This window comes from Sinohyriopsis cumingii, chromosome 4, assembly GCF_028554795.1.
Source record: "Sinohyriopsis cumingii isolate HCF-2022 chromosome 4, ASM2855479v2, whole genome shotgun sequence".
Taxonomy (NCBI): domain Eukaryota; kingdom Metazoa; phylum Mollusca; class Bivalvia; order Unionida; family Unionidae; genus Sinohyriopsis; species Sinohyriopsis cumingii.
Window position 1 is genome coordinate 3147978 of NC_142964.1, and position 19279 is coordinate 3167256.

The 19279-nt window shown below is 34.8% G+C and overlaps 1 protein-coding gene across 4 annotated transcripts; it reads left to right on the forward strand.

Annotated features, from left to right (window-relative positions):
• Window positions 1-5803: 5803 nt before the first annotated feature.
• LOC149800539 (uncharacterized) lies at window positions 5804-15620 on the forward strand. 4 transcript variants are annotated; one of them, XM_089954468.1, is made up of 2 exons: window positions 5804-5857; window positions 14285-15620. In XM_089954468.1, exon 2 carries the CDS (start codon window positions 14334-14336, stop codon window positions 15561-15563), a length of 1230 nt encoding a protein of 409 aa, XP_089810594.1. In that variant the 5' UTR covers window positions 5804-5857; window positions 14285-14333; the 3' UTR covers window positions 15564-15620. The 4 variants fall into 4 exon arrangements, with proteins under 4 accessions (XP_089810594.1, XP_089810592.1, XP_089810595.1 ...); XM_089954466.1 differs by lacking the exon at window positions 5804-5857 and adding an exon at window positions 5924-6141; XM_089954469.1 differs by lacking the exon at window positions 5804-5857 and adding an exon at window positions 6200-6218.
• The last annotated feature ends 3659 nt before the right edge of the window (window positions 15621-19279 follow it).

Below are 19279 nucleotides of genomic sequence, written 5' to 3' on the forward strand. Positions count from 1 at the left end.
CCTCTTGTAGAGGCTCCTTTGGGTATGTATGTATGTATGTATGTATGTTTAATTTATATAGTATACCTAATTTTAGTCACTTTTGCCTACCTGGCGTTTGTAATGATAATAAGTTGTTTATAAAATGTTTATTAAGGTGTATGTTCAAAGCCTAGACTTATTTTCAGCTTCATGGAATTTTCTATTAGAAAACGTTAGTTTTCCAGAAATTGCGTCATAGGTCAGGTGGCAATCTATATATAAAGGAGATTAGTCAAACAATTATTCGTTCCTGTTTTATGATCAGTCTGTGGAATCACCTATAATTGTGATCAGATATAATCTGAGATGAATTATGTATTTAAATTCTTCATTGTAATTAGAAACTGCTCATTGTTTTTTTTTATAAATATAACATGGCTTTGGTATAATTGAAACTTCATTCAAGATATGATGAGTTATATCAAGATATTCAATACTCTTGGTACATCAGGATATTCAAAATTATTAAAATTCATTCGAAACATTCTAAACTTTTGGATTTGTGATGGAACATTTGGAAGTTGTAGGGATTTAATTCACAGTCTAGTGTTTTTTTAATGTTCACTTTGTATTTTAGAAATCTTTAATGGAACGACCAGGCAATCACGGTGTTATCTAATTTCGAGAACTTTGCTTCCAATCCCACCCACATAGAGTACAAATTTGTGAAGAAAGGACAAGTTCCATAAGGTTGTCAGACTTTTTGATATTTCGGAAGTTAAAGCATCTTTAACAAAGCAAGAAATAAAAACTGGACAGTCTTTAGTGGGAAAGGAATTTTTGGATAATAATGATTTGGGTTTCATAAGCAAGTTTGTCTCTGGTTTTGATAGAAACTTAAATGAACAAGAGTTTAAAAGCACCAGATGGAATAGGAATTAACAAAGATTCAGCTTCAGAAATAAAGGACGGAAATACAAATTCAGAAAAGGAAAGGGAGAGGCAAATGCATATGCAGCGACCGATAAGTTAAAAAAAAAATAATGCAGAGTAAAAAAGAAGAAATAGAAATACGAATTCAGAAGAGGAAATGGAGAGAGAAATACAAATGCAGAGAGATGACAGGGAGAGGCAGAGAGGAGAAGAAGAAGAAGAGAGAAATGCAAATTTAAAATGAAGCAATGGAAATGAAATATAGCTTGAAAGAATTAAAACTGGTAGAAGAGCACGTACTCCACTCCCACCCCATTTACGTACAATTCATGTTTTCATGTTACAATAAATATTAGGTCAGTGCCCTATTAAAGTTAAAGAAGTAGGTAAATACTTTATTCACGTCGAGAAAAGTGCTGAAAACCTGAAAAGGAAAGAAAGCATTGGACTTTGTATTCACAAAGTGTTCATAGTATCTACATTGCACTGTCAATGCGACAGAGTGCTGATCTTGATGTGGTTAAGGAATGTGTCTTGAAGGGTTATGAATTGGTACCTGATGCATATCAGCAAACGTTTACAAATTGTACCGATAAAAACTGGACAAATTCATGTCGAATTTGCAAGGGGAAAATAACAACTATTCGATATGTGGTGCTTAGCCAAGAAGGTTGATCAAGATAATGATAACCTTAGACAGCTGATATTGATTGAGCAGTTCAATAGTTCGATACATAGTAATATCAAGAGCTGATGAGAAATAGATGGAAACTTTTAAAGACGCTGCTCGCACATCTGATGATTATTTCTTCAATCACAAAGTTTCTCCTATTAATAAGTCTTCCTGTCCGCAGTTTTATGGTAAACAAAAATTATCTAAGTCTTCTAAATCTCACTCTGGAACAACTTGTAGAAAATAAACACCCTTTAAGACTGATCAGAAATCCTTATCTCTTCCTACTTTAACGTATTGCAAGAACAAAAGAGCACGTCATTTTTGACTGCTACATACTGAAATAGAAGCAGCAGAATGAAGTCAGATCTATTCCAAATGCTAATTCAGAGAGGTCAAGAGCAAAGCAATACATCTGCAGGGTCACATGGACCACAGTCTCATTTAATTTGGAGAATTATGAACCGTAGATGTCGAAAGAGTTTAGGTCACTTATTGGTGATTCTGCCAAACGTATCTCTATTAAAACATTAAGGGACACAGGAAGATTCTCAAAGTCTTTTGTTATCAGGTACTTTGTCTTTGTCTGAGAAGTTTTCCTCAAGTGAAAGTATTCTTATTCAGGGAGTACAGTGCGGCTTTGTTAATATTCATATCCATTGTGTCAATTTGTCATCAGACTTAGCATCAGGATCCCTGTCTGTCGGAACATTGACATCTTTACCTATTGAGGGTAGTCATTTATTACTAGGCAATGACGTAACTGGCGATAAGGTCCTGGGTAATCCACTTGTAACTAAAAAGCCTTGTTTGGATCAAAATATATCAAATATATATCTTATTTAGAGTGAAATTACTGATTTATATTCTGCTTCTGCAGGTACTAAAGTATGGCAAAAAGAGCTTTTGAGAATGATGTTGCTCATGAAATTATTCATTTAGCTGACACATTTTTGGTCAGTCTTTTGATGACGTCACGGTTGTTCCTAGGACTGATCAGTCCTTAGAGACTGATCACAGTGATCCTCCTTATACTATTCATTCTCTTTATTCTAGTATGGGTAACGTTCATTGTCAAACATGACAAAGAATCAGATATCTCCTGTTTGTTACAGTGGGCTATTAGCAAAATGAAGCCACACAAGTATCTGTTTGTTATTTTGTGAAAAATTGGGTCCTTATGATAACATGGCGACTACCCCAGGTAGCCGCTGATGACGAGTGATCAGTTAGGTTTCAAGCCTTCTTTAAGATGTCATATCAACGGGACAATTAAAGTCTAGCCAATGAAACTCCCATGACTGGTGATTTAGGGGTCAATAAAAATTTATCACAAAATTTTAATCACTTTTACTAACCGATAAAAGTAGAATGATGATTGTAAATACTGTAGATGTTAGTCACGCTTATCAGATGGTAAGGAAACTCTATCAGAAGATACCTAAGGCTCATCTGCAACTTATTCCTGCATTTGACGAACCATTTGGTTGAATAATTGTAGACTGTGTCGTCCCTTAACGTAGACCTAGTCAAGCAACCAATATTTGGTGACCATAGTGCGTACGTCCACATGATTTCCAGAGGCAATTCGTTTGAGCAATATTAAAACTACAACCATTGTAAAAGCTTTGATATAGTTGTTTTTGTATACACAATTTGACCCTCCCAATCTGTCCAGTCAGATCAAGGATCAAAGTGTATGTCTGGAATTTTCCAACACATTGTACATGAATTGTCCATGCAACAGTTTAAATCTTCTACCTATCGCTCTGAAGTCAATGGCCTTTGGAAAGATTTAATATAACTTTGAAAGCTATGATTTGGTCATATTGTTTCGATACAGGAAAAAATTAGGCGGTTTGTTTTTATTTGCTGTTGTTTGCTGTTAGGGATTCGGTTCAAGAATCATTAGGTTTTAGTCCTTTTGAACTAGTTTTTGAACATACTGTCCGAGGACTACTGAAGTTATCAAAAGAGAGACTTCTGTCAAATGAAGATTTCGAGATTAATTTTATTCACCGTGTCTCTGATTTCAAATATAATTTGTCAAAGTAAAGTAGCATAAACTAATCTTCACTTTAATAAGTCAAAAATGAAATTATTGTATGACATAAATACAAAGGAAAAAAAAAATTCATCCAAGTGATAGTTTCAGCTTTTTTGCCCATACTTCAAAATCCTCTTCGGGCTAATTTTATGATCGGTATACAATTGACAAGAAAGTAAATTACTCAGATTGCACCTTTGCCACTCCTGGGTTGCCGAATAAATATAATAAAGGAGTATTTTGGTATAGATAGTACAGTTATTTATTCCATCGATTACATGTACCTGTGCCACACAGTGAGGATGTGAACCATGGAATGCATTCCGATCGTAGTGACTTTGGTTTAACCATTCTTAGGAATTCAGAAATACTAAAGAATCTGGACCAGAAACTTTCAAATATAAACCCACAGGGAAATAGTGAACACAAACAGCTATTATGTGAATATGGGCACTTGTTTCCTGATGTTCCAACAAGAACAAATAAAAGATATCATGACGTTGACATTATATATTCTATACCTGAGAAACGTCATCCTTACAGGAAGAATCTTCTCAAACAGGAATCTTTGAACTGTAGTCTGCCTAGTTTCTCACGCGCATGTTAAATTTCTTTCTCTCGCGGCTAGTCCAATGCTTGGGTGTGAATAAACAACCTCTTCCAGTTTTACCAGTTATTTTGTCCCTTTGAAGATAGCCGCCCCTTTGTTTCCTTCAGTGTCGATTCATGCCGCAATCTTGCGCAACAAAAGTCAGTCGCTAATGTCGCGGCGACATTCTCCACCCCAGGCAAGTTGTGTACACGAGGGCTGTCTTCACAACGTAACAAAAAACAAACTTTAAAGTCGACCTCACTAAGCAGAAACTTTCAAATAACACAAAAATAATGCCAAAATTTTATCAAATTCAATCGAAAGAACTTTCATTTTGAAACATATGAATTGAAAAACAGCTTTTTATTGGACTGAACGCATGCTGTTTTTGGACTGAACATATACTAGTACTGGACTGATCACATACTGTTATTGGACTGAACACATGTTGTTATGGACTGAACACATACTCTTATTGGACTGAACACATGCTGGTACTGGACTGAACACATGCTGTTATTGGACTGAACTGGTACTGGACTGAACACATGCTGGCATGGGAAAGTTACAGTTACAGTTACGCTATACCCTGATTCACTATCCTTAATTTATTCAATTCTGAATTAAAAACGTAGACATCTGATACAGAACTGCAAGAAGAGCGTGTGTGTGTGTGTGTGTGCGTGTGTGTGTGTGTGTGATTTAGATATTTAACGTAGCTTTAACAATTTTCCAGTCATATCGCTACGTCTGCAGTGTGGCATTTTAAGGTAATGTCTAGCACAGGGGTATCATGCCGCAACATGTAGCATGATGTCCCACCCAGTCACAGTATCCTGACACCAGGCCGACTAGTCATAACACTAACCTCTTAATGCTAAACGCCTAGCGAGGCAGCTGTTAGTATCATTTTTAGAATTATCTGGCATGGCTCGACCGGGGTTCGAACCCACGTCGTCCCGCATCCGGAGCGGACGCTCTAACCACTAGGCCACTGGAGCGGTCGCAAGAAGTAAGAATGTATTAAATCTTTTAAGTTCGTGTATTTTATGAGATGTCATTCAGCACAACGTAGACAAGAAGCGTGGTTATTTTTTCATAGAACTAAAGAGCGGCGAACGTTAGATTGACGACCAATAAATTAAATACTCATATTTGATTGTACATTGCAAAGGGTCCACCCACCCACCCCATCCCCATCCAAAACAGAAACAAATAAATCAACGCCAATTTATGTAGATTGAATTGTAGGTCAGTCAGGAGCATCTGAATGCGCCTAAAGATCAAACTTTCTAAAATGTCAGCTAAACAGTTTCATGCGCTTGAACATGACACATACAACTTTTTGGGGGATGGGGGTGGGTTGCTGGTACTTTTCCTATTGTTCTTCTCAGCCTTACTAAAGACGTTTGCATCAATAGTTGGTCCCACCATAACAGTTTCTTACGAATAAAACAATTTGAAAGTACTTGGAGTTAGTTTGAGTAATTTTCCTTTATTTATTTATTTACTTATTTATTTATTTAGTAAAAACACTATAATTTGTTTTGGGGCCACTAGTGGCCGAGTGGTCTAAGGCGCTTTCCGTTACTGATCACTGCCATCTCACATCTGTCTGCATGGGTTCGAGTCTAGGATTCAGCCAATGTGGGTATGTGAGAAAGCTTGCCAGTAGCTTTTCGTGGGTCGGTGGTTCTTCCCGGGTTCTTCCTCCACCATTAATACTGGCCGCCATACATAGCATATCGTGTGCTGAAAATGGCGTTAAACCCCACAACAACTACAATTTGTTTTAATTCACCTTTCCTGTGTTTTAGGCAAGACGTTGGGCACAAATATGTAAACTTCCGGTTTAGACACGTGTTGTTCACTGCATGACACTTGCACATGTGTTGCATAGAAGGCTTTCAAATAAGTTTTTTACCGTATTTAACTGTAAGTGGTTGAGCAGGAGCACATAATTTTATATTAAACTGCAGTATACTACCGTGTCTCAAAGATCGAAACTCACAGTAACTTATAATGGAGTAAAAGCTTTGTAGAGTATTGGTTCCGGATAGACGTGTGACCCGAAACATAGTCCTACGTGTAAGACCTCGACGCTGATATTTATGTTTTGGGCGTCTGGCACTGATACATAAATAACATGTGATACGTCTTGCATCGTAGGACTAACCAGGAAGAGTGTATTCTGGACTACCCGATTGGACGCATTTAATCACTTTCACCTTTTCGCAAATATCCTTCTTTCAGAGTGATATCTCATTGCTTTGGAAACATTAGTTATTTTGGCAACGTTTGGCACTTAATCACTTTCACCTTTTCACAAATATCCTTCTTTCAGAGTGATATCTCGTTTTGCTTGGGTAAGAAATTATTGTGATATATTCCCAACAGGGTTACTAAAAACACCGAAATACAATCAAGAACCGAAATACATATATTTTTTTACCTAATACTCGTGAAGATAAATGTACTTTGATTTGTATGTGTTTCAATAATGATAAAAAGCAAACCAAAATTTGATTTTAGTGATTTTGGTGGCGCTCACCAGATAATATGTACTTTTGAGAGAGTAACGTATGTAAGGTGAAGTAGTTCACATTTAAAACATGCACAGTGGAGAGAATGTTTGCATACCTCTATGCTCCATTAATGTAATGTGGATGATATTTCTTTTGGATATTGTACTTTTGGAAATTTTACATGATTTAAGCACACTGCTAACTAAAATGACTGCTCCCTTGTGTTAAAAAATCAGTCTGAATTAGTCTAAAGTACACTATACATAGCAGCTATTAAAATAGGGAAAATGAATTTTGCCAGACTAGACAATACCAGCTTCTGAAAGTGCAATGAATGAATTACCAAATATATAAAATGTAAAAAAAGTTATTGGCTCTTTTTTATACAATTTACCTCTGAAGTTCAGGAAGTGAAAATGACCAAGTAGAGCTAGCACTTTTTTGAAAGGTGCACATTTGAAGTAAGGCCAAGCTGTATACTCTATAACCCATAGTACACCCATCAATCATACACCAAAATAAAGGGAATTAAAGGTTCTTTGCATTATACCTAAGATATACAAGGTCTTTTTTAAATAGCCAGTATAACCAGTGAGGAAAGCCGGGGACATTCTTTTTCTTTAAAATCCTAACCCTATGCAAAATGCGAAACTGTATAGCGCCACCTTTTAATGAGAATTATTTATTTACATTTTTCAATGTATCACTCCATTCGTGTAATGAAAGTCATACTTGATTGGATAACTTTTACTTCGGTTCAACTGGACTCGGATCACAATTAATTTTCCTATTTAGTCTCTACATTTGTTTATCAGTACTGAACTTTCCACTGTGTGCCAATGAATACAAATCATATACTAATCTAAACTACCTTCAAAAATGACTTCACAGTGAAGTTCTTGTCATAGGTTCACCGGCATTTCTTTGGACTGTAAACAAAGCAATGTGCAACAGAATACAGATTTCACTTTTGGATCATCACCAAGGCCGTATTACTCACTGTGCACTGTCACTGAAACAGACAAACAACCACACCAAAAGCTCATATTCTAATGAATAAAGAATTACCTTGAAATCCATACCAATAATGCCTGAATCTAACTCTTGTATCACCACCAAAAGGAGATAGGAAACAAATCCAAAAAAAAATAGACTTGGACCACGTTAGTGGGTACTGAACTAGAATAATTGTGATCTGATTCCATTTATTTACTGAAACCACCTGAAACAAACTGAAAATTCCAGAACAAAATGAAAATACTGGAACAAAAATAGATAAATAGTTGAAAATACTATTTTATTGTTTTTATGACATACATGTTAATTACAATTAATCTCAGAGTAGTTTGGTGAGCTGTTTTTTAATTTATTCCATAAAGGTATAAGTGTATAATAACACTGTACTCAGGTCCACAAGATATTTTAACTTCAAGGAAAATATAATTTTATAAACTGATGTTTTTTCTTAACATTGATTTCTACATGAAATGGGGTAAATTATGCCTTTAACATTTCCAAGCAAATAGTACTTTTTAGAAATTGTGAATCAAACAAATGCCATATATAGACTAATCTACAGATTCAAATAATGTTTAGGCTCGAATAAACAGTAACACAAGAAAACAACAAGCTTTGAAAAATATAACATTAATTTATTTCCCTGGAAAAATGTTGTAAAAATGAAAAAATATGAGAACTTACGGTTTCCAGAATCAGATCCAAAAATAATACAAGAATAATCCACAAATAAAAAATTTAGAAGTCCTAATATTGAAATGTTCTAATGATTCCAAGTTTGATTCCCAATGAAAAATCTAAGTATTTTGCAATTTCGGAAATGCCCAATTGCAAAAAATATGATGAAGTGATCATGTTTATATGTAAAAGTCACATAGCTCCTGTATGTCCTTGATAAGAACCAATCATTTTACTCCTAGAAAAAAGTTGTTTACTTGACCCTCAATCAAGGCCAGGAACTAAGCCAAAAATAGAAACAATTGTTTCTATTATTAGGTATTTATAGAAATATTCAGGTGAAACTGAATTTTCTGGAAAATATCAAATTCCTTGTAAACAAAATTACATTATACATGTATTGACATGTAAAGAAAATAAAAAGATTCCAAAACCCACAAACAATCAAATCAAATCAAATACAACTTAAATCAAATATGAATTAAATCTAATATATGTAACAAATGAAAGATAATGACAAAACACATTGACTAATTCATTTGCACCAGTACACAGAGTTAGAGTTGCTTTTATCTGAACTGGAAAAAGGCACTGTAGGCTGTTGTAAACCTGGAAGTTAGTCCTCTGTTTGGAGAATCATTGCTCTTTCCAATTTATTGAATGTACAGGTGGCCAATTTAACTACCACAGTGCACTGACACAGACGATGAATAAAGAATTAAAAAATGGTTACTAAATATCGGCATAAAGTATGGTTTATAGAAGATTCTTTTCATCATATTTCATCACTTTTTATGATATATGTACAATTGTTAAACATTAATTTGTGCTTTTTTGCCAGTCTTAACTGATGACATGCTGAGCAATAAAATAGGATCTGATTATGTTATTATAAGATGGTTTGTTTCTTTATGCACAAGAAAGAGCAGTGTGGTTAAACAAAAGTAACAGCATATCAGCGCTATCGAAAATATCATAATGTACCATCTTATAGTGTCCAACTGCTATTTGGTGAAACTTTTTCATGCAGATTTCTTGCTTACAAGTTCAATGTTCATAAGAAACACATCTTGATATAAACATAATTTGTTAGGGTATTAACTATTTTTGTTCTGGTATATTAGTCTGTTCCCCTCTTACATCAAGGTAAAAAAAAAGTAAAATAACCAGTGTTAGTATAAAATTAATTGAAATTAAGGGAATCAAAGTATGACTAGTTATAGAAATATCATTTGTTGTTTTTTAAACTTTGTTCCAGTATTATCTATTTTTTTGTTCTAGTTTTTTTCATTTGTTCCAGTAAATAGCCTGGCCCCTTTTATGTCTCTTTGTATGTCTGTTACATGTTTATTTACTTTTAAACAAATATGTATATGATATTTCATCAAGAAATATGTCAGTACACATTTTGGATTCTCACAGTAATAATCTCAAACTTATATTTTAAGTTCCGACCAATTCGCGATTTATCATATCTGTCCACTCGAGTAAAATCAAGTACAGCCGAGTGATGTCATTATATTGGATTGCCACCTAAATTGTTAAAATCAAATCATTTGGATCAAAATTGCTTAAATCAAAGTTTGTTTTGCTTATTATTATTAAAACAATAACAAATCATAATATTGGGGTGTACACAAATATATACACCCAGAAGATATAAATACTTGATGTGTATTTGGTTTCTTTGCATATATAGTCGTTTCTAGCAACTGTTCTTAATGAACTTTCATCCAGACAATCCCTTGTTGTAAAGACTGTGTAGAACATTACCCATTTTGATGCACCTCAGTCTGCTGTAATATATTACAGAGCAACATCAACAGCACATAAATAACTCAAGTTGATACGAAAAATTCCATTTAAAAGTTATTTAGCAGTCCTCAAGTTTTTCTTATATTTAACAAAATCTTCATTTTGGAACTTATTTTGATGTAGAAGCTAAAATAATTGAATTTGGGAAAATCAGGTTTGTATTATCATAAAACGTTTACTTATGATTAAAAAAACTTAGATATTGTGTATGATTGTTTTCCAGTACTTAAACTGGCATTGTTAATGTACAGAACTTCAATCTTTTTTAAACTTTAAAACAGGTTGGCATCCTTCATAATCTGTGTCTCTAAAAGTGCATATAATCAGAGACAGAAGATATAATGTTACAAGAGACAGTTTTATTTTCATTAATCATAATTCTTACCATCATCAGACCAATTTATGAATAATAATTTGGTTAAAATAAGTTAAATATCAGGATTCTCTAAAATGCAAATTGAAAATTAATATTAAAGTAAAATTTCTTATTTATTGAATAAAAAACCTATTATAATTTTTAAAATGAGAAATAATATACAGGAAGCTGATTTAGTTATGAAATATATCATCATAAAATTATGTTTCATGTAAATTTCCACAAATTATAATAAAAAATGAAGCATGTCACGATATCACTAATGACAGATCCAGTATAACACTTGACCGATCAGGTGGCCTATTGGCTAGAGCATCCGCCTCGGATGCGGAAGGTTTATGGGTTTGATCCCCACTGAGTCATAACAAAGACTTACAAAAATGGTACTAAAAGCTGCCTTGCTTGGCACTCAGCATTAAGAGGTTAGTGTTAGGACTGGTCGGCCTGGTGTCATGATAATGTGACTGGGTGGGACATCTTGAATGCATTGTCAAACCATACTGGAATTTTCAATGTAAGACTTCTTAACATGACTTGTTGATTGTAATTGGCAATGGTACCAGTCAGGCTTCCAATATGACAACCTCAATGGTCATCTTGAAAATCTTGTTATAGATATACTCCATCTTGAAGATCTTGTTATAGATATACTCCATCTTGAAGATCTTGTTATAGATATACTCCATCTTGAAGATCTTGTTATAGATATACTCCGTCTTGAAGATCTAGTTATAGATATACTCTGTCTTGAAGATCTTGTTATAGATATACTCTGTCTTGAAAAATCTTGTTATAGATATACTCCGTCTTGAAAAATCTTGTTATAGATATACTCTGTCTTGAAGATCTTGTTATAGATATACTCCGTCTTGAAGATCTTGTTATAGATATACTCCGTCTTGAAGATCTTGTTATAGATATACTCCGTCTTGAAGATCTTGTTATAGATATACTCTGTCTTGAAGATCTTGTTATAGATATACTCCATCTTGAAGATCTTGTTATAGATATACTCCGTCTTGAAGATCTTGTTATAGATATACTCCATCTTGAAGATCTTGTTATAGATATACTCCATCTTGAAGATCTTGTTATAGATATACTCCATCTTGAAGATCTTGTTATAGATATACTCCGTCTTGAAGATCTAGTTATAGATATACTCTGTCTTGAAGATCTTGTTATAGATATACTCTGTCTTGAAAAATCTTGTTATAGATATATTCCGTCTTGAAAAATCTTGTTATAGATATACTCTGTCTTGAAGATCTTGTTATAGATATACTCCGTCTTGAAGATCTTGTTATAGATATACTCCGTCTTGAAGATCTTGTTATAGATATACTCCATCTTGAAGATCTAGTTATAGATATACTCTGTCTTGAAGATCTAGTTATAGATATACTCCGTCTTGAAGATCTTGTTATAGATATACTCCGTCTTGAAGATCTTGTTATAGATATACTCCGTCTTGAAGATCTTGTTATAGATATACTCCGTCTTGAAGATCTTGTTATAGATATACTCCGTCTTGAAGATCTTGTTATAGATATACTCCGTCTTGAAGATCTTGTTATAGATATACTCCGTCTTGACGATCTTGTTATAGATATACTCTGTCTTGAAGATCTTGTTATAGATATACTCCATCTTGAAGATCTTGTTATAGATATACTCCATCTTGAAGATCTTGTTATAGATATACTCTGTCTTGAAGGTCTTTTTATAGATATACTCCGTCTTGAAGATCTAGTTATAGATATACTCTGTCTTGAAGATCTAGTTATAGATATACTCCATCTTGAAGATCTTGTTATAGATATACTCCGTCTTGAAAATCTTGTCATAGATATACTCCGTCTTGAAGATCTTGTTATAGATATACTCCGTCTTGAAGATCCTGCTATTGTTAATTTACCAGAATAGAAAGTTATATCAATATGTTTTTCACAAGAAGACTTCTTATTATATTATTATGGTCTTAAATGAAAATGTACCAATCTGACATCCACAGCAGCAAACTTGAAAACCTTGTTATTTGCTTAAGAATATCCGAGATGGTTTTGAATGTGAATTCCTGGAGATTCGTTTCAGTCAAGAAATCTTTGACAAGACTGAAATGGAATGGATAAGGATTAAGTGTAAACACCAACACCAGAAAGTGAATGAAAAAAGTTTATGATACTGAAGTACACAAGCCTTTATAAATCCAAATACTAATGTAACAGTCCAATGAAAGTAATAATTTAAAAAAATGCAAACAAACAAGTACACCCTATTAAGACTTAAAATCAGGATATGATATGTATTGCCTTGATACAACATGACATTAACACAAAGGTTGGAGCTAGACAATCTCATATTCACTGGATGATATTGTGAAACTGAAATTGTTGTATACAAGTTGTGTAGTTTTGTATTCGCCATAATGTGAGCATGCCTTTTAATAAAAAAGGTGTGTGTGGTTCATATAACCATCTCCATTGTCAAAATTCCAAATTTACAGTTCAAGGTTCAAAATACAGAGTTCAAAATTCAGTCCTTTGAATGAAATTATAATGTTGCTGCTCTATTTTGATCATGCTGCTATGTTGCTTTTTTGCTGAATATGTTGCCCTGTTGCCAACCATGTTTGCCTTAGGCCAGCTATGATGCCTTGCTGCCAGCTGTGTTGTTAGCAGTGTTGTCATCTATGTTGTCAACCTTATTGCTCTGTTGCCAACCAAGTTTTCATTTTCCAACTATGAGGCTTTGCTACTGTCTTTATGCTAACAATAAACCAAACTGCCTATTGTATTCTGCAGAATTATCATCAATAATGAATTATTAAACTAACATTGAAATATATACGTCTGATTGATGATAACAAAATCTATAAGAAATATAAATACTTGTAATTATTGCAAAAAGCCTGTTAAATCGCATTTAACTTTCTACTTCAGTATAAACATGTTAGACAATAAACTGTTCTTCAGATCTCCAATACGATTTCATTTACCAAAAATCTGTGTATTGAGAATAAAAGCTGAAATGCGAGTGACATTTTTGATGCATGAAAACAAAAGGGATAGAATATTGTATTCTTGTAAAATGAAATTGTGCTTACCCCTTTGGCTGTAGTAAACTGTCAGGAATGTAGACACTGACTATATTTTGGAATCATTGTTCCAGCGTATATAATATACATCCTATAAATACTAAGTTACATGTACAAGATTCAAGGGTAAAGTACCTGAGCACATTATAAAATCTGGGTATCTCGCTGCAAACAATCAACAACTAGATGCAACTATTCCTCAGTATTTTGTTTAGGTTGGGTAAACAATAAAACAACACTAGGCAATGCTTTATGCATCTATGAAATCCACCACATATAATCGTTCTGGTGCAACAAGTTATTTTCTTGTGTGACATGAGCATTAGTCACAGGGGTAAGCATGAGTTCATTTTACAAGATTACAATATTCTATCCCTTTTGTTTGATGCATCAAAAATATCACTCACATTTACCATTTTAGATTTTGTTTTTTAATGTATCAATTAGGTAAGGATTTGTAATAAAGCTAGATTTGTATTCTAAATGAAATCTGAAAGTTTAATATGAAGAAATCTTTATTATTATTGACCTATCACCTCTAAATACTTGAATAATTAAATTCTTTTGCAGAGAAGCCCCTTCAGAGTTTAACCAGTAGAGAGTAACTGAAATATACAGTATGGGAGACCACAACCAGAACAATTTAAATGAAGTGGAGAGTAGTATGGAGAATAAAGATTGGAAAAAGAAGAAATATAATAGTTTTATGAAAAAAGATTCATTACCTGTAGATGATGCATGTAGTAGGCACAAGAAAAAGAAACAGGCAAAGGACAGGGAGACAGAGACTGAAAATCATGGGAATTGTTTGTACTTGGGACCAAATTCAGAAAACATGTCCAGCAAGAAAACATTAAAAAAGAAGAAAAAGAGGAAAAAGCTTAAATTGGAAGATGGTCTGATTGACCAGACATTGGTTATAGCATCTTCATCAAAAATGAAGGAACAAGATATTGACCATGTCTCTGGCCAGAATCAGGGTACAAAGAAGAAAAAGCACAAAAAACTAATGAACTTGGATGACAATAGAAACATAACTACTGATTTCACTTCTGATCAAGCAATTCCGGCTGCATCAGATGAAGTTATTACAAAGAAAAAGAAAAAGAAGAAAAAGCATTCAGACAATAATTGCACTGAAGCTAGTTTAATAATGGAGACAAATATGTTGGAACCTATGTCTGATCACAGTGAGAATTCATCAAAGAAAGAGAAAAAGAAAAAGAAGAAAGAAAAAAACTGTGATAAAAACAATGAGTGGGCAAAAGAGGTAAATGAGGAAAATATCCAAAAGAAACTTTCATCACCTGAGAAAAAAAAGAAGAGAAAACGAAACAGCAATGATACTGTGTCAGCTTCAGATGGTACATTAAATGGGGAATACACGAGCCCAGTGCCAAAGAAAAAAGGAAGGATTGGTAGTATTGAAGGAGGTCAAGGGTCCAATGCAATGGATCCAAGATATCATAGTCTTAAGGTGGATGAAAACAATACTGAGGATAGTGTTAAAACTGGAATCAAGGAGAATGCAAATGAATCAAATCAATGGGTGACAGCTTCTTTAGGGACAGAGGAGAGGGATAAGAAATTTTTACGTCTTCTAGGAGGATTTAAAAAGGGAACTGAAAGTGGTAGCACACGTTTCAAAACTGGTGCAAAGGGAGGTAACCTGGCAATGAACAGGGAACAAGAGAACCTTTACAGAAAAGAGATGGAAAATGTGTATGAGAGATCAATGAGCATGAGTTTGCAGAGGGGTGTGGGGTTGGGATATGAACCACCTCCTGATGCAGGGAAAAAATTTTTCATTGATAAGAACAAAAGTAAATCAATAAAATTTGATGACTGATTGAAATTCAGAAAAAAAGAATGTGTTTAGAACTCTCTCATAAAACTTGATTGATTGTTTGTTTGTTTGTTTGTTGTGGGGTTTAATTGCCATTTTTCAGCACATGATAGGCTATGCATGGCGGCCAGTATTAATGGCGGAGGAAGAACCCGGGAAAACCTCCGGAAGAACCACCGACCCACGAGAAGCTACTGGCAAGCTTTTTCACATACCCACTTTGGCCGAATCCTAATTGATTGATTGTAAAATGGATATTAAATTTGAAACATTTTTCTTACATTTTCAATTTATGGTACACATAATACACTTTAATTGATGTACCCACAAGATAAAGGAAAGAAGAAGAGAGCATCCAGAAATTTTATTACAGTAAAACTGTGATGAATCAAGAATGTCTGGTCAGCAGATAGTATCCCTGTTTTACATACATGGCCCATTATGTCTGGTCAGCAGATAGGGTCCCTATTTTACATACATGGCCCATCATGTCTGGTCAGCAGATAGTATCCCTATTTTACATACTTGGCCCATCATGTCAGGTCAGCAGTTAGTATCCCTATCTTACATATTTGGCCCATGTCAGGTCAGCAGTTAGTATCCCTATCTTACATACTTGGCCCATATCTGGTCAGCAGTTAGTATTTCCATTTTAAATACTTGGCCCATCATGTCTGGTCAGCAGATAGTATCCCTATTTTACATACATGGCCCATCATGTCTGGTCAACAGATAGTATCCCTATTTTACATACATGGCCCATCATGTCTGGTCAGCAGATAGCATCCCTATCTTACATATTTGGCCCATGTCTGGTCAGCAGTTAGTATCCCTGTCTTACATACTTGGCCCATATCTGGTCAGCAGTTAGTATCTCCATTTTAAATACTTGGCCCATCATCATCATGTCTGGTCAGCAGTTAGTATCCCTATCTTACATACTTGGCCCATATCTGGTCAGCAGTTAGTATCTCCATTTTAAATACTTGGCCCATTATGTCTGGTCAGCAGATAGTATCCCTATGTTACATACTTGGCCCATCATGTCTGGTCAACAGATAGTATCCCTATTTTACATACATGGCCCATCATGTCTGGTCAACAGATAGTATCCCTATTTTACATACATGGCCCATCATGTCTGGTCAACAGATAGTGTCCTTATTTTACATACATGGCCCATCATGTCTGGTCAGCAGTTAGTATCCCTATTTTACATACGTGGCCATGCTCAACTTAAAATTGTAATCCTAATGGTTTGTGGGCACTTCTTATTTGGGATGAATCATCATGAAATCCAAGGCTGTCGTTTCAAGCCCACAATCAACACATTGATGTAAAATGTGTGACTCTGACCCTAAGGTCAAAAGGTTGAGTGAACATGTCTCAGAATATGTTGCCTTAGTTGCATAATGATTTATACCGTGTATAAACAAAATCCATCCCTTATAAGCAAACAAACAATCTTTTTAACCACAACCTTACCTTAATGCAGATTTTCTGTATGACTGACCCAAATATCAGTGAGGTGAGAGTACCTATGGTAGACTGTCTTGACTTTGTAATGATTTGTCCCAAGTAAGAAGAAAACCTTGTTTAAAACATCTGACTTTATGATTACTCAACAACTTCATCAGTGACACAAACTGACAGTAATGCATACACATTAAGTAGACAGATTCCTCTGAAATGCTTTTTGTAATATTGTTTAACTCATTAACCCCTGGCACCATGTTTAAGCATCAGAAGGTAGTAACCTTCTTCCGAGCTATGTAGCATCAAGGTTATGTATGATACACTAAAGTGGGTGGTACTATAGAAAGGTAGACAGATGTAGCTCTACAATGGTACCAAAATATCTGGACTTTCAATTGCATTACAAAATACAGAGGGAAGAACATATTTCTTGAGACCTGATTTTTGTACACCCAAAATTCACTCATGGTCGGAATCCGATATTTTGTCTGGATTTTAGACTGGCCTCAGATCTAAAGCAAGCTGGTCTGAACAGCACAGACAGGAAAACAAAAAAATGGATATCAGAACAAAATCTCCTGGTGCCTTTCAAATTGATAAAAACACTGATGTGCAGAGGTGTGATCACAATCAGTATTTCAGCAGGAACATTTGCATGAATGCCTTCTGATTGAACATGTTAAAGCCTTCTGATTGGTCCACCATTAATACTGGCCACCATGAATAGCCAATCGTGTGCTGAAAAATGGCGTTAAACCCCACAACAACAACAACAACCTTCTGATTGGTCATGTTATGTGTTAAAACCTTCTGATTGGTCATGTTAATTTTAGAGCCTTCTGATTGGTCATGTTAATTGTAAAGCCTTCTGATTGGTCATGTTAATGTTAAAGCCTTCCAATTGGTTATATTATACATTAAAGGCCAAAGTTTCATTTATTACATGATACCACTGAGAAAAGCTTTCTGTACTCCATCCATACAGGATTAGGTTACGGTGTTATTCATCTACAGTTACTAAACTCTAGATGGATTGCACTTTGGAGTCAAAAGATCAAGGTCAATAGGCTGAAAGAAGATAAATGGTTTCTTCACATTTGCTAGATTTCTTAACCATGTTTAGTTACCAAATGGTTTGCTCTTGAGGTAAATAAGAAAATTATCAATTTTGGAGTCAAAATGTAAAAGGACAAGTTCATTATCATTGAAAGCAGAAATAGGTTTTACAAAAATAATTAAAGTTCTACACCATCAGCAGATAAATATTGTGGATTGCTTGCACTTGTGGTAAGGATGAGGCCTATCAGCTTTGAGATAAGATGTAAAGATCATTGTGACTGAAAGAAAAATGTTTTTTTGTGAAGTAACTTTGTTTCTAGACCACAAACCGTGTGAAGGCTCGCACTTAAGAAAAAGAACAATTGATTTTGGGGTCAAAAGGCCAAATTATTTGTGGCTCAAAGAAAAGCAAGAATGATAAGATAATTTTTCTTATAGAGTACTCTCCTTCACCAAATTTTATGGATGGTTTGCATCATTGGCATCACTCGGGTTGGTGTCGCCCAGTGCGGTAGTTCATGGTGTCACCCCCATGGTCCTCCTTCTGTAACACCATACAGAATCCTTAGTAATGTCATTTTGGTGTCACCCCCTCTGATGGTGTCACCCGGTGCAGTCCGCACCCCCCACATCCCCCTAGCGATGCCACTGCTGTGCCTGCTAGTCATGTATTTAACTATGATCGGTTATCCGCTTATGAAATCCGACTAGACCGAGCAGTGTGTGCTCTGTAAAATTTGCAATTTTTCATTTTGGTGTCACCCCTCTGAGATGGTGTCACCCAGTGCGGTCCGCACCCCCTGCACCCCCCTAGCGACGCCACTGGTTTGCATTTGAGGTAATTAAAAAAAACCCAACAGATTCTGATTCTAAAGGTTGGAGGTCACAGTCAAAGTAAGTCAAGAAAATAATGGTTTCTGCATAGTAAGTTTAGGATCACTTCCCCAGACCAAAGGTAGAATTCAATGAGACATATTAGCCATTAATCTCCAGAGTTGACCATGCCCTACTAGTACAGTACTTATGTATTGGACTATTGCATAACGTACTCTTGTTCATAGGCTGGCACAATATCATGCGATCTAGCATATATTTATATTAAATTGTAATGTAATTTATTTTTGTTATCTCATAACATGGGGGCCCTGGGTGGCCGAGTGGTCTAAAGCGCTCTCCATTACGGA